Source organism: Camelina sativa, unplaced genomic scaffold (assembly GCF_000633955.1).
Source record: "Camelina sativa cultivar DH55 unplaced genomic scaffold, Cs unpScaffold00544, whole genome shotgun sequence".
NCBI classification, from domain to species: Eukaryota; Viridiplantae; Streptophyta; class Magnoliopsida; order Brassicales; family Brassicaceae; genus Camelina; species Camelina sativa.
The window spans coordinates 351-27106 of NW_010921724.1; the positions used below are offsets into that span (position 1 = coordinate 351).

Here is a 26756-nt window from a genome sequence, read left to right on the forward strand (position 1 = left end):
ATATCTTATGTGTTGTTTCATAAGGTAGTTTTACCTGGGTTTGCTAAGTTACTTAGTCCCTGATCTTAATTTTCTTTAGATTTCTGAGCTGATGGATCATACCAGTCAAGATTGCGTTCAAGAGAATGCTACTGTGATGAAACATGGTATTGGAAAGGGTTTGATGACAGTATGGCGGGTAATGAATCCAAACAGGAGGGACGTATCTCCTTGCGTTGGTTTATTGGATGAAAGAGCTACATTACCTCAAAGCTCAGCACGTAATCCCCCACATCAAAAGAAAAAGCAAAGTCAATTAGCATCAATACTGGTATTTTTTACCTACTTTATCTTTCATCATTCTGATTCATTCTCTTTCTGTTGCCGTTTTCTCTTAAATTTCTTACTAACTGCATTTTTCATTCTTCAGAAGCAGAAACTGTTGCAGAAGAGGTCGACAGAAAAGAAGAGGCGTTCTATAAATAGAGAGGTAGCTTGATCTTTATTTGGAACTTGTTATTCATTATAGTCACATGGAAAGTGCAAATAAAATGTTAACTCTTGCTATAGGTGGAATTGAACAAAGATGAAACTCAAAGGGAATTTAAAGAAAACTGTGAGCTTGCCGTGGATAGGGAGGTATTTAAAGAAACCTGCCAAACAACTTCGATACTAGTGGATGACGAGGAATTAGAGATGCGTGAGCGACAGGAGAGAGGAAACCCGTTGACTTGTTCATGCCATCATTCTAGTAGTGGATCTCATGGTTGTTTTCTTTGCAAAGGTGTGTATGCCAGTGTTACATGACAGAGTCTTCGTTCATGTTCTTCTGTTACGTGGCCAGTTCCATGCGGTCCTCTGACAGTTTTTAGTTGTTTCCAGATTTATTGCCCAAGTTTCCCCCAAATTCTGTTCAAATGAGGGTGCCTTTTGGTTTGCATCCATGGAATTCTTTTCCAGAGACTGTAAAGAAACTGTTTAAGGTATGTAAACTGTCAAAATTGGTACTTGACGATTTCTTAGTGTGTTTGTAAATTAGCTCTCATTTTTGACTTTCTTGGAAGTGACTCAGTACTCTCTTGGCAGGTTGTCCATTTCCTTTATACTTATTCAGTAACTCTTGATATATGTCCTTTTACACTCGATGAGCTCACGCGGGCATTTCACGATAAGGTGGTCGCTTTTCTATAACAAATGCTCAGTTTCATACAATTTTCTATTGTGGAAGGAAATTGTTTATGCACAGCTCTCTCACTCTCGCTTTATCCTTCTGACAAATAACGTATACTGTGCTTGCGTTTGGACATCAGGATTCCTTGCTCCTTGGTAAAATTCATCTTTCCCTGCTGAAGCTGCTTTTGCTTGATGTTGAAACCGAGCTGCAAAGGGGATATTTTTCAAACTTGAGTATATCATGCAAGTTTTTAGCCCTGCTTCAGTCGGTATGCACTAATGTTGTGCTATATTTTAACTTTATAGTTTGATGGAGTTTTAGGATCAACATTAGATAATTTATGATAAAATCTACCTGTCTACATGGCCCATCTTTCGGCGTGTGTCCTTTTCTAGTTTATTTTTCATAAACGCCTAAAAAAAAGAGCACAGTGGGACGGGGACAGATTTTAACATTTTCCATGATATTTTTCAGGTTGAGAGCCAAATTCTTATTCTTGATCTGTGGAAGGATTCATTAAATTCTCTTACATGGACGGAAATACTGCGCCAGATATTGGTTGCCGCTGGTTATGGTTCAGTGAAGGGTTCTGTTCAATCAGAAGAACTAAGTAAGGTGCTGATTTTGTGCTCTTGCTGACACATTTGATCCATTGAAACATTTGGCTATATTTTATTCAAAACCATGATTATTCTCTTGTTCCTTTTTTCATATGAAGTTCAGCAACTAGCATGTATTAGTTTTGCTTGATTTTATTTTGTTATTGATATCCACATGTTTGTGTTGTTTAGTGCGTTATTTTCTTTTCTGATGCATTGTTGGTTGATGTTACCTATATCTTCTTCCTCTAGGAAAGGAGACTCATGAAAAAGTATGGCCTTCATCTTGGAACGTTAAAGGGTGAATTATTTAGAATGCTTAATGAGCAAGGCAATAATGGCTTGAAAATATCCGAGTTAGCCAATGCTCCAGAGGTAATTTTTGTGAAATTATAATCAGCTTCTGTTTGTAAATAAAGGGATCTAGGTCGTTTACTTGTACTGTTCGGCTGTTTTATGAAATCCAAAATGATATCTAATGGAATATGCTGATGGCATGTGGTTTTGTAGGTTGCTGTTCTGAACCTTGCAACTGCCCAAGAAGAACGAGAGAATTCAATATGTTCAACTCTGGCAAGTGATATTACATTATTCGAAAAGATATCAGAATCAACATATCGTGTACGTGTTAATTGTTTCTCTGAGGACCTTGACAAGAGCCAGTCTGATTCGGACGCGTCTGGGAGTGTTGATGATGAATCTGATACTTGCTCAGTTAGTTCTGGTGATGACATTGAACATGTTTCAGAAAATTCTGCCCTTCGAAAAGTTAAGTGTAGGAAAAGGCGGAAGCATAAAAGTAAAATGCGGGAATTATGTAGTGAGATTGATGAAAGCCATCCCGGAGAACCATGGCTGTTGGGGCTAATGGAAGGGGAATATTCAGACCTAAGCATTGAAGAGAAGTTAGATGTTTTTGTGGCTTTGATTGATCTTCTTAGTTCTGGTTCCACAATCAGAATGGAGGTAATCTCCATACTATCTAGACCAAATTTTTCTACTGAGTCTTGAGGTACTTAAATAAGTTTTAAAAACTGAGTGTTAGATCGCTCCATCGTTGCATCTCTAACAAAAGCTTGGGCAGATAGAATTTTGATCCATATGAACTGAATACTTGACGCCCTCTCCGAATCTTTAGATAATGATACTTCTTTTTGGCAGTTGCAGGAAAAAGTTTTTTTTGTTACAGCTATATGTCTCTGGTGCGTAGTGCTAACATTTATTTTTCACCACAGGATCTACCGAGAGCTATGGTTGACTGTGTCCCTAGTATCTATAGTCATGGTTCTGGTGGAAAAATTAAGAGATCCTCCTCTAACCAGTACAGCTATCCACGTGGATCATGGGTCCATGGAGGAGAGCTTCCTGGAATTAAAGCGCTATCCAAGTCGTCTGATTCTCATCCAGTTGATTCTTCATCAGTTGTGGGGGACTTTGCAAACCTGGCTGGAGATAACGCTAATAATGTTCACCCTATGCAATCTGTGTACCTTGGTTCTGATCGTAGGTTCAACAGGTACTGGCTTTTCTTAGGCACATGCAATGCAAATGACCCTGGTCATAGGTGTGTGTTCTTTGAATCTTCTGAAGATGGTCATTGGGAAGTTATCAATAACAAGGAGGTAATGTCATTGTGCTCTTCCTGAAATCTTAATCACTCTGGATGGAAACCTATATTATAGGTTGTATTACTCTGTGGCTGATTTTTTCCTATTTTGCTTGGTGTAGGCTTTGCGGGCGCTGTTGTCAGTTTTGGACGATAGGGGCAGACGGGAAGCTCGTCTTATTGAATCGTTGGAGAAGCGGGAAAGCTTTCTTTGTCAAGCCATGCTGAGTGGACAGGTGACCCAGTCGGAGAGATCCCATTTCACAGACATAGTCAGAGAGGATAGTTCTTCACCAGTCTCTGATATAGACAACAACCTATGTCTGAGTGAGATTGCAAATGATCAATTCTCCTCGCAACATGCGGCTATAGTATTTGAGATCGGAAGTAAGCGGGAGAAAAGCCTATTGTGGAGCCTTCTCCAAGAGTTTGATGAATGGATATGGGCTAATTTTAATTTTAATCTCAATGCTGTTAAACACCGCCGAAGATCCTACCTTGATTCACTTACTAGGTGTAAGAGTTGCCATGATTTGTATTGGAGAGATGAGAAGCACTGTAAGATTTGCCATGCCACGTTTGAGGTTGATATAGATGTAGAAGAGAGATACGCGATTCATGCGGCCACATGTAGCAAGAAAGAAGAGTGTGATACATTTCCGGATCATAAAGTTCTATCTTCCCAGCTGCAATCGCTAAAGGCTGCAGTGTATGCCATTGAGGTATGTCAGTAGTTTTGAGCTTTACTTTTTTTTTTTTGGTCTAATTGCTCAAATATTTACTTTTTAAGAGATGCCTCCGTTATATTTTGTGTGCTGAAACATTTTGCAGTCTGCTATGCCTGAAGATGCCTTGATTGGTGCATGGAGAAAGTCAGCTCATAGGTTATGGGCCAAAAGACTTCGGCGAAGCTCAACCGTGTCTGAAATTACGCAGGTTTCATTCTATTAGATAAGCTTCTTTTCCCTGTGGCACCATCTTCTTGTTCAAATTGACTGTCCTCTAGTTGGATCTTATTTAATTATGTGCAATTATTGAAGGTAATTGGTGACTTTGTTGGGGCAATCAATGAAGATTGGCTATGGCACTCTAGTGATCAAGGGCATTCTAATGCTTTATTGGGAGAAACTATAAGTTGCTACCCTTCGATGCCGCAAACAACTTCTGCGATGGCTCTATGGTTGGTAAAACTGGATACCTTGATTGCTGCCTATGTGGAAAAAGCTCAACCAGAAAGGAATCAACTGTTGTGCAGAACCAGAAATACAAGTATGATGTTCATGTTCTAGTAGTCTGACTCTCTTGAACTTTGATAATGTTTTTGGGATGTGTTGAGTTCCTGACTTGTGTGAATTACTCAATATTCCAGGTAGGCGAGCCTCTAGGAGGGAGTTGTAGCTCTGATCTGGACATCATGTAAGGCGCGATAGAATAGAGGAAGAAGATTGTACAGACAAGCAGCGTTTTGTTCCCTGCATTATCCAATAACATTGGAAAATTCTACAATCCAAGTGACTTGAGATAAAAATATGTACAGACAATTTAGATAATAGATAGTAGCAGGGATCACATTCAGTTTTGAGTTTGATTGCCAAAATCTTCTTTTGTTTTTTTTTTGTATGGGGCAAAAGAAAGACTATTTAATGTTATGTTCGAAGATCTCGAAATGATCTTTCAGTTCCATCCTTCAAACTACAAATTACATATTATATTATATTGTATCCCCAAAGTTGTGTTATTTTGCATAAATCGTCCCCCAAAAGTACTGAAATTGCTAATTTCGCTAATTATATATGGAAGTGTTAATTTAGTCCACATTCTTATTGAATGGCTTGTCTTCTTCGCGTGGCTCGAAACCCTACATTTGAAAGATCAACGGTCGCTTCAAAGAGACAAGATCCAGAGACCATTCCAAGTTTTCATTGCAAAGCTTCGAGCTTTAGGACCAAAACGATGTCGCAATCTTCTGCTCCTGGCGAGAAACTCAAGAGAAAGCGCCGAGAGAAAAAAGCAGAAGAAGAAGAAGAAGAAGAAGAAGAAGAACCGATTGGAGGAGATATAGAGGATCTCTTTAGCGACAAAGAAACTCAAAAAATCAGAATGTCTTTACTTGACTGGTACGATGCGAATCAGAGAGATCTTCCATGGAGGAAGAGAAAGAATGAAAGTGAAAAGGAGAGAAGAGCTTATGAGGTTTGGGTATCGGAGATTATGCTGCAGCAAACTAGGGTTCAGACTGTTTTGGAGTATTACAAACGTTGGATGCATAAATGGCCAACCATTTATGACCTTGCTCAAGCTTCCCTTGAGGTAAATTCTTCTCTTCTTCTGTCAATTTGAGAGAATCGATTAGATGAAGAAAGAGTTTCTCTTTTCTTGGGTTTTGGCAAATTGGCTCATTTGTTAAGAGTTTCTCTGTGTTTCATTATCACTATGTGTGAAATTGGCTATAAAAACCCTACAAGTGTCCTATTTGAATCCTTGTGCATTACTGGGAACTAAAGACTTCACCTTTTTTGGTATTGCCCTGCATTTTTCTTTCACCAGTAGATGAAGAATGAGCTTAATTTTCTCATGTTTCTTGTCATTGTTTTGGCAGATGTGCTCCTTAGTATTGGGTGTTATGTGTTTTTTATAGTCTACATGGGAAACTGTGATTAAACTTTAAACTATATGAATTCTTATATGCATCAGTTGGGAAGTAAAGCTTCATCTTTTTGGGCTCCTAAGTATAGGTTGTTGTGTGCTTTGCATGATCCTATCGTTAGATGAAGAAAGATCTTTCTTTTCTTGGGTTATGTTGTTTGTCATTGTTTTAGCAAATGAGCTACTTTGTAAAGAATGTGCGAGTGTGTGTTTTTTCAGTCTTACTATGTGGGAATCTGACAAGAAACTCTACATTTGAATACTTATGTGCATTAACTGGTAAGTAAAGGCTTTCTTTTTTTCTTTTCTTAAATGTTTTTTTGCTATACATTTGCCTGTCATTAGTAGGGAAGAGAGAAATCTATTAGTCTCAAATGGGAGGTCTGTATATAAGTTAACTGCCACACCATTTTGAATTTGTGTTTTCAGGAGCATGAGAACAAATTATATTAAGAGCTTTCTTTCTTTGTGTTATGTTGTACCTGCTTGTCTTTTTTTCCGACAAATTGGCTCCCTTTGGTAAAGAGTGTCCTCTTCCTTAATCTAACTATGTGGGAAATTGAGAATATACCCTACAAATGCCCCATTTGATATCCTATGTGGTTGTGTCTTTGGTAAAGACGTTGTTAGAGAATCCTGTTTGATGTGTAATAACTGGGAAGTAAAGGCTTTAATCTTCTTCAGTTTGCTGTACATTTTCTCATTGTTAGTAGGGAAATGAGTACTCTATTAGCCTCTAGCTTCAAATGCCACACCACTGGGATTTTTTTTTCTTCAGGGGGAATGAGAAAAAATGTGATTTTGCTGCTAAGAAAATTGAGTTCTTCCCGCTGCAGGAGGTAAACGAAATGTGGGCAGGTTTGGGGTACTATCGGCGGGGGCGTTTTCTTTTAGAGGTGAATACACTACTGCAATTTGGGGTTTGACACTAGTTGATACGTTCACTGTATATCATTGTAATGCTTTCTTCTTTCTCTTGATTCTCCTAGGGAGCGAAGATGGTTGTTGCAGGGAAGGATGGTTTTCCTAATCAAGTGTCTAGCTTGATGAAAGTTAAAGGAATAGGAGAGTACACAGCCGGAGCAATTGCCTCTATTGCTTTCAATGAGGTTAGTCAGTTTTATTTTTTTCAGTCATATATGTAAGACATTAAGTAACTATCTTTACATCTTTTGGCACTTATTCTGTTCCAGGCGGTACCTGTTGTTGATGGAAACGTGATAAGAGTACTTGCCAGACTAAAGGCCATCTCAGCTAATCCAAAAGACCGGCTTACAGCTAGGAATTTCTGGTGAAATTTTTTTTGCATTTTCTCGGATGTCTTACTATTGAGACAATAATAAAAGAGAGGATAAATAAATAATTTCTCTTTGTCAGGAAACTAGCTGCCCAGCTAGTGGATCCTTCACGTCCTGGAGATTTCAACCAATCTCTGATGGAGCTTGGTGCTACTCTATGTACTGTTTCAAAGCCAAGTTGCTCTTCTTGTCCTGTTTCCAGCCAATGCCGTGCATATTCACTTTCCCTGGAGAACAGAACCATTTCCGTGACAAATTATCCTACAAAAGTGGTCAAGGCCAAGCCAAGGTGCGACTTTTGTTCCGTATGTGTTTTGGAAATACTGAACCTGGAGAGGAACCAATCAGGAGGTAGATTTGTTCTTGTAAAGAGACCTGAAGAGGGTCTGCTTGCTGGTCTTTGGGAGTTCCCATCTGTTATATTGGATAAAGAAGCTGGTTTGGCAACAAGGAGGAACGCGATCAACCTATACCTTAAGGACGCATTTCAAGTAGAACCCAAGAAAACATGCACTATAGTTTCGAGAAAAGAACTTGGAGAATTCGTCCACATTTTCACACACATACGTCGAAAAGTGTATGTGGAGCTATTAGTTGTACAACTGACAGGTTTGACCGCTATCTATTTCTTTCTTTCTCGGTCTCTCTTTTACATGGACATGGACATAACTATAGTCAGAAATATTAACAAGAAATTACCCTCTTCTCTGTGTCATAAGGTGGAACAGATAATCTGTTCAAAAATCAGGCAAATGACACTCTGACATGGAAGTGTGTGGGCAGTGATGCTCTTTCTACCATGGGACTGACATCGGCTGTTAGAAAGGTATCACCTTTTCGTCTTCAAACAATATAAAGGACTTTCTCTGGATATGATTGTTGAAAAGGAACAACTTTTGCAATAGACAATGTTATTTGAGCTTCCCAAAATTGATAAGGTCGTTCTCACGGTAATTCATGATTGTTTGATTCGAGAACTCCGTGTTAAAAGTGTGTATATGTTGATGGACGTACAGGTGAATTCAATGGTTAAAGCTCACAAGCAAGGTTCATCGGTTGCTCCTGACTCATCAAATAGAGCAGCCATATCGAGGAAACGAAGAATCTGATGATCTTCTTCTTACACTTTTCTATTTGTTGCTTAGCTTCTATATTTATTGTTGTAGCATTTGGATACTAAGGTCTTGCTTAGTTTTAACCAAAAACACATGTGATCTTGGTTTAAAATTGAACAATTGGTTCTTTCTGCTTAGTAAAGTGACTTCATGATCTCTCCAGGGTTTAATTATATATGTAAATGGTGTGTCTCTATCTCCCACTGGCCATATTCAAAAGATCCAAAGTCCACACGCCTATCACCAGGGCCATCTTCTGTGATGTCCACATGACAGTTACAGCTTGAAGGTTCCCCTACCTACAGAAAAATTTGCAAAAACCTGGTCAGTCTTGAAACTTTGACGCACACAAAACAAGCAATAACTTTTAACTGTAATTCTAGTCAGGCCTGGTCAGTCTTTAAACTCCAACCCACAGAACAAGTAACAAATTGTCATACATGATTTTAGTTAGGCACAGTAAGTATCACACAACTATTTAACAGGTTTCCATTTAACCATGCTTATGAGCAGTGTGATTGAGATTTATGGAAGAGACACAATTATATACCTCCCACTGGCCATATTATACCATATTATACCATATTCAGAGGATCCAAAGTCCACACATCTATCACCAGGGCCATCCTCCGTGATGTCCACATGACAGTTATAGCTTGAAGGTTCCCCTACCTACAGACAAATTAGCAAAAACCTGGTCAGTCTTGAAACTTTGACACACACAAAACAAGTTATAGAAGAGCACAATGATATTACCTCCCAGTGGCCATTTTCAGAAGATTCAAAGGTCCTACCATGCTTAGTGAGCGGAGAAAAATGTCCACGGGAAGTATCTCCAGTGGCAGTTAGTTTCATGACAAAGATATAACTTATTCGAAATGATACAACTGAAACAGGATTATAGCCATCGAATTAATGAGTATATTAACCTTTTTCTGCTGTTACTTGTGCTTTGTTCATCCACTAGATATTCACCCGCGGTACACCGCAGGACTATATTTTTTGTTTAGAAATACAAAATAAAATTTCTTTATTATATTGACTATATATGTATATAATATATTTTGTATTCTTTAATCTACTATAGTTTTACATCAATACATTATGTAGTGTATAATTTTCATTGTCTACATGTAGTGGTTTATTATATACAAGTTAGGATATCCTTATTATTCATTAAAATTAATTTAGTCAACAAATATATTTTTTTGTGATTTTTCTTTTTCATTTACAATGTAGAGATAATAGTATTACATAATATATTCTATTTTTGTAATTATATGTGTATACTATAATTTGACTTTGTAATTTTGGTTATTTTATCTCAATATCATTTAACACTTTTGTATTTATAGTTGTGCAAGTCAATTAAAATGGTGGAGTGTTTTTTGTAAAGTTTGATTTATATCAATTATTTCTTATTAGTATGGATAAAAAATCTATATAGTAATATATTAGTTACTGAACAACACTTCGGTGAAGAAGTAAATATTTTTCTAACAATTTGTGTCAGTTCGGACCCCAAAAGTTTTTAAAAATTAAAGTTATTATCGAATAGTTTAATCACTTGGCTTTCAAACACATGATGATAAGTTATTATCAGCAATTTTTTAGAGAATGAATTAATTAAATATAAAATATTTAATGCTAATGGGTGTTGGTCTGATACTTTTGGAAATTTGAATAGGAGAAAATCTTCTTAAGTTAGATTCTAAATTTGATATTATTTAAAACAAAAAATAATTGCAAAATTAATGTTAATGGCATGATTGTAAATAAGTTCCAACTCCAAGATTTATTTTATAAATGTCTCCAAAAATGTATATATAGATATATGGCCAACAAAATGAAAAGAGTAAACGCTCAGGGTTATGTGGACAACTTTCCTTGTAACAATCCATATGTTCACTACCATAAACAATTTTTAGGAAACATATAGGTATTCACCTCATTGTAGACCTTCCTTTGCTGGCTACCATAGTATTATAATAGAATCCACTAAAACTATTAATGGAGTAGTCGTTGCGGTCTACAAGTCCAACAATGGGATACACGTTGGTCGTGGTGGATACCTGTACAAATTTTGGTCGTATTTATAATACTAACATTCTTTTTAATATCTAATAACTAAATTCAATTTTTTATTAGACGATAATTCTTCCTCGACTACCTTCACAAATAACATCGGACTAGGTAACAACCCGCACTATATGCGGAATAAATCGATTCAAATAAAATTATTATAATTAAAATTATTCTTTGAAATCTAAAATTCGTTTGTATAAAACAAACTATTTAACTAAAGTTTTTTTACTATTAATAATCAACAATTATGTAATCTAAATTTGTATAGACTTTATTGTAAGAAAACATGAGTAATTATTATTTCTTTTTTAAAGAAATTTATTTGTTGGTTTTAAATAAGTACAATATAGATTCAAATTAAATGGCTACAAATAGTTTTAAATTTATTCACTAAATTTCAATTAAAACCTATAATGGCATGCATTTAATTAATATTAACTAATCAGGTTACAGTATTTGTTTTATTGTGCCTCGAGCTCTCTCACGACGATACATGAGCATTGTTTCAAGAATGCTTATCTATTAATATATAGCGGATTTAAAGAATTAATAACAAAAATCTTATTCCATCATTTAAATAATATATATATATATATATATATATATAAACAAATGAAAAAAAAACAAAGAACCTCAAATAAGGAATAAAAGGAACAATTGGCAAATGGGTAATTATTTTTTAAAAAACCATTGTAAGACATAAATTTATTACAGATACGGGACGTGACAAGACGGGTTTTCCGTTCCAAAATAAATACATCTAAATTATGTATATAAAATAACTCAAGCTAAAGCCGAAACCAAATCCAAATCAAATTGTTAGAAATGTTTTAATTAGTTTATAAATATACACTTAACCTCATTTAATATTTTAAGTAAATTATCTTAAATTTGTCTTGTAAATATAACCTTTTTTCATCATACTTTTTGATGCTTTTGAAAAGCTTCAAGGTGCGTATATTCGATGGTTTTTGTTAGTTAGGATAAGCTTGTTGATGTTCGATGCTTGATGATGCTTAAGAACTATTTTAAATCACTACCATGGCAAACCAAAGCAAATTCAAGTGGTTGCGAAGGCAACAATTCTTTTACGATCTAAGTCATAGTGATGATAGTTTGAAGCACAATCAAGGTGTTACAATAAGGAAAATCATGGAATCATCTAAATATATAATCCACGTTGAAACCTCCCATGTAAATTTAGGTGAGAGTCATAGTATTGTTTTTGCTTGTTCGGTGTCTTTGAGTGCATGAAGCAATCAAGGAGCGCAGCTAGCACATTTGAATTCCATTTCTCCAAATGCGCAAACCTGTATAACTCCTATATCTTACGAGATGCCCAAGGAGACTACCAAAGATTGAAGAGGAGATCAAGTTGTGGACGATAAGGAGCTAAAGAGAGATGGTTATGATAACCATAGCATGGTACCATTGGCAGAGTTCATTTCAGTGGAATCTAAGTGTTGAGTTCGCTCTTCAGAAATCCAAATTCCGTCCTATGGAGCATTTCTATTCACTATCATGAGGAGAAGCATTTGAGTCGATGGAAAGGATGGAGCTTGTGATGACGTAGAACAAAAGGCTCGCAGAATGCTATCGTGACAACGAAGAACACTGCCTCGCATCACCTTTTCCACTCAGTCTTGAAAAACAACCTCTCTCCACCAAATGAAAAATGGAGAATTTGTATTACGGGCAAGTGGAAAATCCAAGCAAAGAGCCCGCTAGAAAAGGAGGCTTTTAGCACGATCGCATGATCTCTTCCATCCAAGCTTGGAGTCGTATTGATAACATAATAAAGAAGATCTAACTCTATGATGTAACGATCCTGGTGGACTACTGTAGAGTGATGCACAAGAAGGTTCGGCGGACAAGAAATAAACCGTTAAGGCTCTTCTCCTTGATGGAAATTGCAGCATCTGTCTTGTCTTCTTGGTGTGGCCATTGATTAAAGCAGTGAAGAACATATTAAGGAGGGTTTTTATAATCCCCTTAGAAAATTTGGAGCAGTCATTCCCGCCTCTGCATGGCTTTGAGCCCCACTCTAATATGTTAGTTTGAGCAAAAGTTCAAACAACAAGAATACTGATCTACAAGTGTAGAAGTTTGTTAGAGACCTAAGAGTCTCTTTGGCTAGCTTTGGATCAAGAGATCAAGCTAGATTTCTGTCTGCCCTTGTAATTCGGGTATCTCAATATCAATAAAGAGAAATTCAAGGTTGTGTGCTTATCATATAGTCTCCCTCTACTATTTAATATCTATCTTAACATTTTTGAAGTACATTTTTTGTGTCACTCTCTCTTATCTTTGTATCAAAACAAGTCTTAACTAAATTCTCTACAATCCTTACAACCAAACACAATCATTTCCTTATTTGATAATATTAATTTCCGAAAAACTATCTACCTAATTTAAATCAATATGTTAGATTAAAATATAATTCTCCTTGCACGTTTATTTAATCTTATATTTAATTATTTTAATTACTATTTAATACATAAAGTTAATAAAATTTTAGATTTTTTCAGCATATGATGTGATTTGAATTTTTATAAACGGAAATATATTTTAAATTTTTTCTTAGGATATTTATAATCAAACACGTATATCCACATATAGAACTCGAAATATATTTTTAAACTACAATAGGTGCCATCACTTTTTGGCTTTTTGCCAACTTCGAGTTAGATTTTTAACTAAAATTATAATCGATTCAATTATCCGGATCCTCCTTAAGATTACCGAATATTTTGGACCGGTTTTTAATCCATAGCGTACTTATTTTACATCTAATTAATACCAATTAATGCCTATTGTATCTTAGGAAAGATCTAATTCACATGTCCAATTTTTAAGGCTGAGTTTGACAAAAAGAATTGATAACACAAATTCTGTAATCACATCCTTATAATATAGCAATTAATTCAAGATGAATACATCTTAGGAAATATCTAATTTGCGTTTAATGAACGATTAGATATTTGATAAGGTCTTATTAGCTTTAAATGTACACTATTAATCCAATAATATCAATTGAGAATCAAAATAATATGACATATCATTCATTCCTAAATCATAATTAACCAAATCATAAAATGTATATTCTCAACTTGCAGATCAAGAGTTTATACAAAATCTATCTACAACCATTAACAGTATATATATAGATGCAATTCACCATTGACTACAAGCACCACTAAACTATTACAGTATCATATCAACAAAATAATAGAGCCGTGGTGTACCACGAGGTAGAACCTAGTTTATTAATTAAACTGTAGCTGTCTAGGCCAATAAGCTTTAGTTGCTAATGTTCAAAATTAAACTATACGGCACATACGGCAGATGTTTTAACTTTGAGCTAGGATCACTTGCTAGTCTGAGAAAGAAGCTTGCAAGAAAATGTTTTGCTCTAACAATGTAAAAATGTTTTTATTTTCTGAATATAATTGAACATTAAATTTAAAAAAAAAAAAAAAAAGTGTTCTGATTTATACATTCCTATTTAACATGTTTTTTGTTTTGCTCATTATGTAACAAAGTATATATGTATGTTTCTCACCGTTCTCTCATTTAAATGTCGGAATCAGCTGTTGAATGCTAAAAATAGAAGACGATTACAACAGATATTTAGATGGAAACTATGGATCACCGGACTGGAGAACCAAAGCACCCTCGGAAGATCCAAATTTGGAAGCCAATGAAGTGAATGCCAGGTTATGAAGATAAAACAACTAAACCATATAATTTAAATGATTTGTAGACTGTCAACATCCATTATGAAGCAGGGTCTTTTAAGATTAGAACTTGTCACACACACTGTGTTTGCAATGGGATCTGCATCAGCTAATTTTCAAATGCTTATATATCAAACATTCACTTCTGTTTCTCCCCAATGTCAAATGCTTGTGTAAAGGTATAGAGGAATAACACCACAATTTCCTGCTTGGAAAAACGCCAAGCAAACGTTCTTACTATTATTCTTATCAAACTCTTATCCGGTTTACAAGAATAAATCTAAGCACACCTCTCTTCTCTATCTAAACTCTCACCAGTATAGATCTAAGAGAACAACACTCACCTTCTTAGCTTTCTTTTTGTTAGTCTTGAAGTTACAATCTCTCACAAAAAGTTTTTCTCTGTGTTAAAAAAAAACACGACACACCCCCTAGATCTTTTATATTTGATCATCCTTAAACCCTAAAAAAGATCTTCAAATCTTCACGTAAGGCAATATCTTCTTTGCCACAATCCCCTTTCCTTAACCATCGCACACGATATTCTCCGGATATCCTCTCTCCCGATTCTGCTTTATCTTCTCATATCATCCCGCTCGGACTTGCCATGTCAGCACACGCAACCACGTCAGCAACTCAGCCGTCTGTGATCTGATGCAGCTCCCTGATTGACACAACGCTCTGCTCGGCACAACGACTTGTTCCTCACAGCGAGTTGTTGCAGAATCTGCATTTACAATCTCCCCCTTTTTGGCTGAGTTCGAAACTCAAGCATCTCTCTGGTTCAACCTGAAAAGACACTCCAACAAACACAAGCTACAAGCCAAAAACAACGCAAGCAACAACTAGACAAACCACCAATCATTATCAGGCATAAACAACCAACAACTTGTTCATTGACCGCAGCGGAAATAAGTCTCCCCCATAAAAAAGGATTCTCCCCCACAAGCACAGAACTCCTCATCATTAGGTTATATCAAAACCAGACACACTCTCCTCCAGCTTGAGTGATCAAGTAAGTCAAAAATTGACATGTGTACTGAGTCATGGGAATCACTTACCTGCTAACAGAGCTAGAATCAATCTGGAGATCTCGTCACACAGCTGGAAGTACCGTTATCCTAACACAAATCGGCACCTCTTGGTACTGCACACACTCAATCAACAGTTTAGTGCAATAAAGTCCATGTCAAGACAAGAAACAGTCATGATATTGAACACATCTTAACACTCAGAGACCTTATGCTTCATAGAGAATTAATGAGGAACCCAGAAGGAGATCAACCATGTTTTAAAAAAAAAAAAACGTGGAACATACCTGGAAACCCCTCCTGGTGAGGGTATGCCATACACATGTATCAACACACACGCAAGATACTACCACAACCTCTTGGATTGTCAAAGATCGACAGTCGACAATGGTGGCTAGACTTTCACACTGTCATGCCTTCAGTCCTTTCGATGTCAAGCAAACATGCATAGGCAGCTGGAAATTCTTTGGAGAGAACGAGAAGCTCGACGCCTCCCCTTTTTGTTTTTGTTTTTTTTTTTCTTTTTTTTTTTTTCATTGCTTTGATGTTGCACAGTGTCCGGGACTCCCGTCTTTTTGTGCTTCGAAAATCTTGACATCTAATGAAATTAATTGACTTAATCAATCACTAAAGTCATCTTAAGCCTCTGAAAGTATCACAGGGCGCTGTCTCTCCTCAGATCTTTGCCCTCCTAATGACATGACAACGTTTTACAGAGACACGGACCGGCATGACAGGCAGCTATTTTCCACTCAGTCTTTAAGTTCAAGACAACTGCTAACCTCTTATATATCCTAGGATTTCCATGGCCTGATTTGACGTGTGTCCCTAACAGTCAAAACAGCACAGCTCAACAAAGAGTTAGATTTCACAGATCCCAATGGACTTTCGCAGATTCGTGAATCTAGTAAAGTCCAAAGGTTTAGTAAACAGATCAGCCAGTTGAAATTCAGTACGAACATGATCAATCTCAATCAGTTTCACCTCAACCAATTCCCTAATGAAATGATGTCTAATATCTATGTATTTGGTTCGCTAATGTTGAACAGGATTTTTGGAGATGTTTATTGCACTTTGGTTGTCACAATGGATTAAGATAGAGTCAAAAACAATACCATAATCTGCAGCCATCTACTTCATCTACATAAGCTGTGTACAACAGCTACCCAGAGCTATGTACTCTGCTTCAGCTGTTGACAGATATACACTGTTTTGCTTCTTGATGTGCCAGGAAATGAGATTGTTCCCCATGAAGAAACATCCACCACTTGTGCTTCTGCGATCATCTACGGAACCCGCCCAGTCGGCATCACAGTAGCCTGTAAGACTGGTGGTTGTGTCCTTGGTATAGTAGATACCAAGTTTAACTGTGCCTTTGATGTACTTGATGATCTTCTTCACAGCTAGAAGATTTGATTTCTTAGGTGTGGCTTGATATCTGGCACATACACCAACCGCCAAGCAGATGTCCGGACGACTTGCTGTCAGGTACAAAAGACTACCAATCATCCCGTGGTATAGCTTCTCATCCACATCTTCTCCTGTTTCATCCTTTGAGAGCTTGTCATTGACCCCCATAGGTATCTTGGCCTCCTTACTGGTTGTAAGACCAAATCTAGTTATCAAGCCCCTCACATATGTGCTTTGAGACACGAAGATGCTATCAACTGATTGATGTACCTGCAAACCCAAGAAGTAAGTTAGTTCACCACACATACTCATCTCAAATTCATCACTCATATTGCGGACAAACTGATTGACAAGCTGCTGACAAGTTGATCCAAAGACAATGTCATCGACATAGATTTGCACAAACATCAGACCGTTGTCAAGACTCATAACAAACAGAGTTTTGTCCACACTTCCGCGCACATAGCCTTGATCCATAAGAAACATAGTCAACCTCTCATACCAGGCTCTAGGTGCTTGTTTGAGTCTGTACAAAGCATTCTTCAGTTTGTACACATGTTGCAGATGATGTGGATCCTCAAACCCTTTGGGTTGCTCGACATAGACCTCTTCTTGAAGAACCCCATTAAGAAAGACACTCTTGACATCCATCTGATGCAATGTGAAGTTTAAAGCACACGCCATGCCAAACAGAAAATGGATGGACTCCAACCTTGCCACTGGTCCAAAGGTTTCGTCAAAATCGACTCCCTCTACTTGTGAGTAACCCTGAGCAACAAGACGAGCTTTATTTCTCACAATGCACTCATTTTCATTGCTCTTGTTCTTGAAAATCCATTTGGTTCCTACCACATTAACATCCACTGATCTGCTTGTAAGTTCCCATATATCACTTTGAGCAAACTGTTCAAGCTCATCTTGCATGGCAGCTATCCAAAATTCATCGGCCAGTGCTTCTTTATAATTCTTTGGCTCAACCGAGGAAATGAAACATGCAAACTGTACAACTTCAGAGTCCTGAGGCACTTGCTGAATGATTGATCGCTATTTCTTTCCAGCCAGATGGAGAAAGTCAATTTGTTTTCCCCTGGTAACTCTTGCCCCCTGAATCTCGCCAATAAAATCATTAAAGGAGTGATTTCGATGAAATTGAGAGACATCTAGAAGAGGACACACCTCAGAAGAACCACATGGAGGTGCTGTGAGGGCTGGCGGCTCGAGAACAATAGAAGGAGCGTCAGGAGCATCAATTACCGAGTCATCAAGAGAAGAAATTTGTATGAGCGAGACTCGCTGGAAAGAAATGTCATCAAACACCACATTGACAGTCTCCTGAACAGAACGCAGGCGCTTGTTGTACACACGGAAAGCAGTATTGTTGCCAGAATAACCCAGAAATATCCCATCATCGCTCTTGGAATCAAATTTGCCCAGCTGATCTTTGTCGTTTAAGATGTAACAAACACAGCCAAAGACATGGAAATAGCTGGCTGAAGGAGTGCGACCCTTCCACAATTCATAGGGTGTCTTGGAGGTGTCTGGGCGAACATACACCCGATTGATAATGTAACATGCAGTATTGACAGCCTCATCCGAGAACTGTTGTGGAACCTGATTCCCATGAAGCATTGCTCTTGCCATCTCCTGTAGAGTTCTTTTCTTCCGTTCAACTACGCCATTCTGCTCCGGAGTTCTGGGTGCGGAAAACTGATGCATAATCCCCTGAGCCGTGCAGAACTGATCAAACTGCTCATACACAAACTCACCACCGCGATCATTGTGTATCGCCTTGATAGCCCATTTCTCACCTTTGATTTGAAGAGCCAAGATGCGAAAGCATTCAAGTGTATCTGATTTTTTCCTAAGGAAACGCACCCATGTGTAGCGAGAGAAGTCATCGACCAGAACAAAAATGAATTGTTTTCCTGACAAGCTATTGACACGAATTGGACTCATAAGATCCATGTGTACCAATTCCAAAATACGCTCAGTGCACACATCAAGAATTTCCTTGTGTGACACCTTCACCTGTTTTCCTTTGTTGCATGGTCCACGCACAAAATGTTGATCAGTCTGGAGTTTAGATATTCCACGAACAATGTCTTGATGTGCGAGTTTATGCGTGGTGCGTATGTTCAGGTGACCAAGCTTCTGGTGCCACAACTCAGTGTCGGTCCCAGTGGATGCATGAAAGCAATGATTTGTTGACTTCCACATATAGCAGTTATTACTTGATCTCTTGCCTTCGAGTTTCACAAATCCTTGTTGATCAACAGCTTTGCAATCTCGTTTAGTGAAAGTGACATCCAGTCCTTCGTCACACAATTGACTGACACTGGTGAGATTCGCCTTTAACTCATCAACCAAAAATACATCTCTCAGACTAGGTTGTGCACTCCCACCAGTAACACCTTTCCCTTTGATTTCACCTTTTGCTCCATCACCAAAGGTAACCCGACCAGTAGACACATTCTCAAATTTTGACAGGTTGGTATGAGCTCCAGTCATGTGTCTAGAACAGCCACTATCAAAGTACCACTTCTTTTGATCCAAACCAAACTTATCCTTAGCATGTGCTACATTACAGTACATACCTCTCTTTTTGACAAACAGCGGCTTGTTGAGTAGTCTCATATCTCTAGGATAAGTCACTTGTTGAGTGGTCCTTGACATGCGTTGTTGTACTCAAAACGTTGTGCTTTAAATTGAGTTAGATTTCCACAATACCAACACCCATTCCTTCGACTCCGTGAAACTTGATAGACCGGTCCAAATGCCTGATGTGATGAGTAGTGATTTGCAGCCAAACCATATGGATCCAATGACTGAGTCACATGCATAGCTCTAAAGGGTGCTCGGTAAGAAGCCTGAAATCTCCTTTGCGGATGAACATTTCTTGCTTGATGAGAATCGGTTTTGATAGGGACTACCGCTTGTGTCCTTGATTGGATGGGTGTAGCTTCTTTGTTTTCTGCATCAAGACCCTTGACAAACTTCGTGGATGTTGAGGCACCGTTACCTTGATACCCAAGTCCCCACTTAGTATTACCCATCCTTCCGCTACTCAAAATGGTGTCGAGATCCTTTGTTCCCTTGCTTAGAATTCTGATGTTTTTGAGCTGCTCTTCCAGTTGCTTTTCTAGTCCATGGGACTTAGCTCTTTCCTCTTCAAGATCTGATGACAGCGAGTTGAATCTTGCCAGCAGATCTGTTTTTTCAGCCAGCAGCACATCATACTCCTGAGTTTTCTGAACCAGACTAGAAATTAACAGGGTAACCCTGTTCCTCAAGAGGTAGATCCACCTCGTCATCTTCTGAATCTGACACAACAGCTGGTTGATCCTTTTCACCTTGTTCCACCTCTTCGCCTTCTTCAATGACTCCCAGCAGAGCCACATAGTTATTGAGAACTTCACCATCTTGCTCGTTATCATCAGAGTCACTATCACTCCAGACTATAAACGATTTGGATCTACTCTCTTTAGTAGGACATTCAGCCTTGGAGTAACCATATCCTTTGCATCCATAACACTGCATCAACCCTCTACGCTTGTAGTAAGGGCACTCTGCCTTGAGATGTCCTTATCCTTCACACTCCAGACATTGGCGCTCTTGCATATCCCCCCTCTTAAAGTCCCTCTCAGAATCACTTCTGACTGTAGATGGGGATCCTCTGTGCTGACCACACTCCATTTTTTTGAAAAATTTCCTAACAAGTAATCCAACTTTTTCTTCATCTGCAACATCTTGTGTCTCAGCATTCTTCGGAGTTTCAACAGCCTTAAGAGCAAATGATCGTTTAGTGCAATGTTCCTTTTTCTTAAGCTGCATCACAAACGACTGCATCATCCCAACAACTTGAGTGAACTTCAACTCATCTGAGTTCAAGGAAACATCGATGGCAGATCTATGTGGTTGAAATTTGTCCGGAATGCTCCTGAGAAATTTCTTCACCAGCTTCTTGTCCTTGTAGAGTTTTCCCATGATAACAGCTTCTTGTGCGATAGCACTCAAGCGACTGATGTAGCTTGCAATAGTCTCACCTTCTTCCATGGACAGATTCTCGAAATCTGAGGCCAGATTGTCCAGGCGCGTCCTTTTTACATTGCTAGTTCCTTCAAAGGTAACTTGGAGGATATACCAAGCTTCTTTCGCTGCCACACAACCCTAGACACTATTGAACTGATCCAGTGGCAGGGAGTTGAAAATCACCGACAGGACCTGAGAGTTGTGTTTAGCCTCAGCCTTTTTTTTAGCAGTCCACTGCTTCCGAGGTTTAGCCATCGATTCTCCCGTATCATTTTTGACCATTGGTTCGATCCAGCCATCTTCAACTGCAAACCAGGCCTCCATGTCGTTACCTTGAATAGCCTGTTTGACCGACACCACAATTTCCTGCTTGGAAAAACACCAAGCAAACGTTTTTACTATTTATTCTTATCAAACTCTTATCCGGTTTACAAGAATAAATCTAAGCACACCTCTCTTCTCTATCTAAACTCTCACCAGTATAGATCTAAGAGAACAACACTCACCTTCTTAGCTTTCTTTTTGTTAGCCTTGAAGTTACAATCTCTCACAAAAAGTTTTTCTCAGTGTTCAAAAAGTACACGACACACCCCCTAGATCTTTTATATTCGATCATCCTTAAACCCTAAAAAGATCTTCAAATCTTCACGTAAGGCAATATCTTGTTTGCCACAATCTAAGGTACCTTAGGGTTCTATACAACCAATAGTAACGAAAACCCATTGCCTAAATATCAAAAAAAAAAGAAAAAACTGATTTACTTTGAGATCGAAAAACCTGATGGATGGTTGAAGGCTTAAGCCGATTGGAGATATTTGAGAGGATTAAAATCTTTCGCGAGGACAAAGAGAGATTAAACCCTCTTCGAGCAGTCGCCGGAAACCAAAGAGAGAAACAACTTTGATCTTCAGGGACACTAATGGCATGAATCGTAAATAACACAAAAGCAAAAAAAAAAATCATTTTTTATCCCCTATATATTAATAAAGAAACACTTTCAGAAACACAGGTGAGAAAAAAATCATTTTTTTATCCCCTATATATTTAAATATTAGAAGTAAACTACATTTCACGAGCAATTAAAAAAAATATATCCTATATAATAATAAAGAAATACTCTCACAAAAAAACTGAGCTGTCGCGCTCACATAGCTCTTGTGTCTTTTTTAATATATATTATTACATGTAATTATTATTTACATAAATATGTCACTAGCATATATATAATGCAATTTTCTTTTCTATTAGTTTTTAAAAGTGAAAGATTTAATCAACAATTAAAATCCAGAAATATATTTAATTATCAATTTCATAACATATTTAAGTATTAGAAGTAAATTACATTTCACAAGCAATAAAAAAATCCTCTATATATTAATAGAGAAACTCTCACAAAAAAGCTGAGGTATCACGCTCACGTAGCTCGTGGGCCTTTTTTAATAAATGTTCTTACATCTTATTATTATTTACATAAATATGTCATTGACATATATATAAGATAATGTTCGTTTCTATTAGTTTTTAAATGTGAAAGATTTTATCAACAATTAAAATCCAGAAATGTATTTAATTATCAATTTCATAACATATTTAATTATTAGAAGTAAATTACATTTCACAAGCAATAAAAAAAATTATTCATTTATTTACCATTTTTATACATTTTTCTCATTGCATTTTTAAACTTAGGATTAGTTTAAATTAAATCGATTAGTCTAAAAAATATTGCTTTATCTATTTAATAGTATAGTGATATAGATAACAATGTGAAACATAAAAATATGTGAATTTTTTTTTCAAGTTTAAATAATTCACGGATGAAACGTATTTTACAGAAAATAAACGCAAATTTGAATAAACGAAAAAAACTTTACTTACATAATTTGTTTTACATAAAAAAATCTTAAATCTCAAACAATAAATCTACTAATAAATTTTATTTAAATCAAGTTAATGTGTGGGTTGATACCTAGTAAATATATTACTACTAATAAAAGGTACATTTTGAGCCGTTTGAGAGTGTCCACCTAAGCGAAATAAAACTCTTCTCTAATTAAGCCACGTCAACTAAGTTGCCACATCAACAAGATTAATCGCTGGAAGTTCCATTTCTTTTGGTTACAATACAATATATATTTTCGTCTTCCAAACTAATTACAACCATTATAATTAAACGTTTATACGGTATAAATTATACCTCTTCATATTCTAAATCTACAAATATCAATCAATCCCAGCAAACTCATATTTCTCCAACGTAGCCACCATCCCAGTGCCAACATCGGAAGAGAGAACTCTCAGGTTTGTAGTATATCTTGATTTCAGATTCGTAGTTTTGTACTAAGATACGTTGTCGTTGAGTAGGCTTTCAGAATTCTCCTCAAAGACGCTTATGCTTCCTCTCTATAATTAGCACCAGATCTATTTTACTTTTCTTAGGGTTCACGTTTAAAGCATTCGATTCAGCTTGATCAACGATATCGAAGACCAACAGCCAGCCACCTCTCCATTCAAGTCACGTTTACTCTCCTACAGCATCTTCCCTCATCCATGGCCAGCATGATTTCAGACTTATAATAGGGTTGTCGTCGGGATCGATCTTTGGATTTTTTTGAAAGGAGAAGACTTCATATAGAAGAAGTTGGGGCCTTGGGGGAGATGAAAAGCCTACTTAAAATATCTTAGTACGGGCTTCTGAAGGTTTCATATATATGTTCCCGTTAAAATGGAGACTATTCCCGTCAACAACTTTTATGGTTGTTTTGTTAGCCTTCAATGTTCAATCCCGTTCATACATGCCCCATGCATGTTTAACATATGTAGTTAATCGTTTTTCAAATCTAAACATTACAACACAAGTGGGACTGGGACTAACTTCTCTCGAACATCAATCACTTTCGTAAATCCAGAGTTCTGGAGACTATTCAGTCTCGGGATATTCATAGCTCTGCGGTTTGGACATCACCCAACTCCCTAACTTCTTCATGTGAGGTACGTGTCTGTCTTCTTTTCTCATGTCTTTACCGATAACGCCAAAATTAAACACAAAAAAATTGGAGTACATGGTTAATTCGACTTTGCACTCACATTTTGTTGAAATAGGAGTTTGGCAATCACATTTAAGGTAAACTCCATTTCATTCGTTTTTTAAAACCATTTTATCTTTGCTTAAACAATTTCATTAAGTATTTGTATGACCACTATAAGTTTTATTTATAAGAAAACTTATATCCTCTATAAATATGGCTAATGATCTGGATTTCCAGCAGTAGCGCCTATTCTACTAAGCTTATTACTAATATGAAGCCTAAATCCAATCTCCAGAGGTAGATACATCCTGCTTTAACTATATTTCAAACAATTTCTTTAATCAAAATTGAACACATTACGTGGTGGCCAACTTTCGCTCCATTTCGTATGTTGTGTTTGGTTTGTAATTAAGTTTAAAGCTCACACGATTACGACTCTGATTGGGAGAAACTTTAAAGACTTTAAAATTAATTTAAAGTCTTAAAAGCCAAAATTTTACCGATCATCCTTTCATTGCTTTATTATTTTTAAAAACCTTAAAAGTATAACTGCCCATTTATTTTGTTTGTACGTGCAAATTTTTAAAGCCACAAATGTGAGACTTTTTTGGCTGTTAAAAATAAATAAATAAAAACTGTAGTTTTTTTGGTGTACAAAAAAAAAACGATAGTTCTTTTTTCTCTTTTTTATTTTCCATGATGATTGAAATCATAATAAAGCTCTCCACAAGTTTCTATATATATTTTACATATTTTATTTTTATAAAATAATTATTCTTATTTTTTTATCTTTCTTTTAAGATCCATTTCAATAATAATTATTTTTATTTTTATTATCATCATTATTATCATCATTTCAATATTTTTAATAATAAAAGTAACAGTTACAACTTTAAAAGTGTTTGTTACCAATCAAAATTTAACAGTTAAAGTTTGTATAGTCAAAGCATCTACAACCAAATTTTCTACAGCTAAAATTTTAAAATTAAAGTCTTTACAGCCATAAGTAACAACCGTTACCAATCAGAGCCTATAACTCTACTTTTTTTTTTGGGTGTATGTGGTATTCAGGTTGAAAACTTTCGCGAAAGTATAGGAATTTTTTTGATTAAAACTGGCACTTGCCTTGGCAGCTGCATGGAGAAGGTTCGGTGACGCTTCTTAGACCATCTCCAATGGTTTTTCCTATTTTTATCTCTATAATAGAGGAACTCTATTATAGAGGTGAGTTTTACTCCAATGATCCACTATTCTCACCTCTAAAATAGAGATTGCTATTTTTTTAGAAGAACCTTTGTAAAAAAAAAATAGAGTTACTCTATAAATAAAGAAAAAAATAGCAATCTCTATTTTAGAGGTGAGAATAGAGGACCATTGGAGTAAAACTCACCTCTATTATAGAATTCCTCTATTATAGAGGTAAAAATAAAAGATCATTGGAGATGCTCTAAGGTTTAATTATCCCGCTTTATTTTCCAATTTACTTATCGTCTTCTATAGAAACACTATGTAGTGTAATAACATGAGAGAAGAGAGCATCGAGAGATCGTTTGTAGTTGAGGGCGGATTAGGGAGAAAAAAAGTCGTCTGTTGGCTAATATTTAAGGCGATGACGGTGGATAATATTTAAGACATACACAACAAAGAGATACGAGAGCAAACAAAATATTAGCCAACAGACGACTTTTCTGTTGAGACCATTGAAGGGTGACAGCAAAACTTGGAATATAGTAAAACTTGAAGGATATGAGAGCAAACAAAATAGATAGAGGAGCCGCATGGTCAAGGCGAGACCAGAGAAGCGTTATGATGAGAAAATGGTTGACCATGGTAAAAAAGATAGAAGTCCTAATTCAAATGACGACGAAAACAAAGAGGAAAAAAGGTGTTGTAGTCGCAAAAGGAATGATACGAAGACTTTTAAGGCGAATCAAAATCTCATTTTAAATATGTGAAGTTACTTCGTAATGGTTTTTCTATTCGATCGTCTAATAATAAGAGGATTTAGGCTATGTACATCATGCTTTCGTTTAAGCTACAAACACTAGGCAAATAATATTTTGTTGATACTTCTATAATCATTACTATGTTTAAAAAAAACTTCCCAGCTTTGGTGGTTTACAAAAAAAAACAAATGGAAGCTATTCTCAACGAAAACTGGAACTAAAGGGCTCAGCTTATGTGTCATTAGCAAATCATTAACAAAAAAATTGAAAAAAGTGCTTTCCTCAGTTTAAGAATTCTTAGGTTTAGACAATTAATCAAAGCTTATTAAGGTTATTTGTGTAATCCTAAATGTCGAGTCGGTTTTAATTCTCAAATCAAAATCCGATTGCACTAATCATATCTTTTTTTAACTATAAAAGAAAAATAAGGTAAACATGGAATTCTACAAATAAAGAAAGAAGATAATATCTAGGATGATGTGAATAACAAAACTGTTTTCAAATGATAGATTACAATAAATAAGGTAAGATGATTTCACTTTCCAATTATAAGATCTTCTCACAAAACATAAAAGCACACTCATTAAAACATATGATATTAGAAGCATATTCCGAATATAGTTTCCCGAAATTTTCATTTTGAAATCAAATCAAAATCTTCTAAACTTGCTCATCACAATTTTTGCGAATCCTAAATGAAAAACCTTACAATCTTAACTATACACTATAAATACTCTTCCTTCACTTCACGTTCAAGCACCAACTCTTCCACTCTTCTCTTAAGCGAAAGCAACTAAACTATGGCTTTCATTCACCTCACCTAAAATCACCAAGCTTGACACCCTTATTCCAAAGCACAAGCAAACAAATTAATTATGACATCTCCAATGGTTCACTTTCTTATACATCTACTCAGATGATATTGTGTTATATGAAGTTCTTCTATATGTCGTATTAAATATGTCTTATTTTTTAAAAAATTGCAGGTGACTCATTTTCAAAGTGGGTGTTGGAAAAGGAGAACAAGTCAGATCATATATTACCAAGCAAACTTCAATCTTTATTTAAGTTA

At 36.4% G+C, this 26756-nt stretch overlaps 2 protein-coding genes across 2 annotated transcripts; both read left to right on the plus strand.

Annotated features, from left to right (window-relative positions):
- Positions 1-79: 79 nt before the first annotated feature.
- Positions 80-5041, plus strand: LOC104773446 (homeobox-DDT domain protein RLT3; the record flags this gene model as incomplete). The annotated part of the gene is made up of 14 exons (XM_010498058.1): positions 80-310; positions 410-469; positions 550-763; positions 862-962; positions 1066-1152; positions 1290-1421; positions 1628-1768; positions 2005-2127; positions 2263-2718; positions 2988-3374; positions 3481-4080; positions 4190-4294; positions 4399-4627; positions 4728-5041. Coding segments are annotated over 14 exons (2895 nt in total), but the record flags the coding sequence as incomplete, so codon positions are not given.
- A 122-nt stretch (positions 5042-5163) lies between these two features.
- Positions 5164-8573, plus strand: LOC104773440 (adenine DNA glycosylase-like). The gene is made up of 7 exons (XM_010498049.2): positions 5164-5668; positions 6841-6900; positions 6994-7113; positions 7198-7295; positions 7382-7911; positions 8022-8128; positions 8319-8573. The coding sequence occupies exons 1-7, from the start codon at positions 5186-5188 to the stop codon at positions 8409-8411; spliced, it is 1491 nt and encodes a 496-aa protein (XP_010496351.2). The 5' UTR covers positions 5164-5185; the 3' UTR covers positions 8412-8573.
- The last annotated feature ends 18183 nt before the right edge of the window (positions 8574-26756 follow it).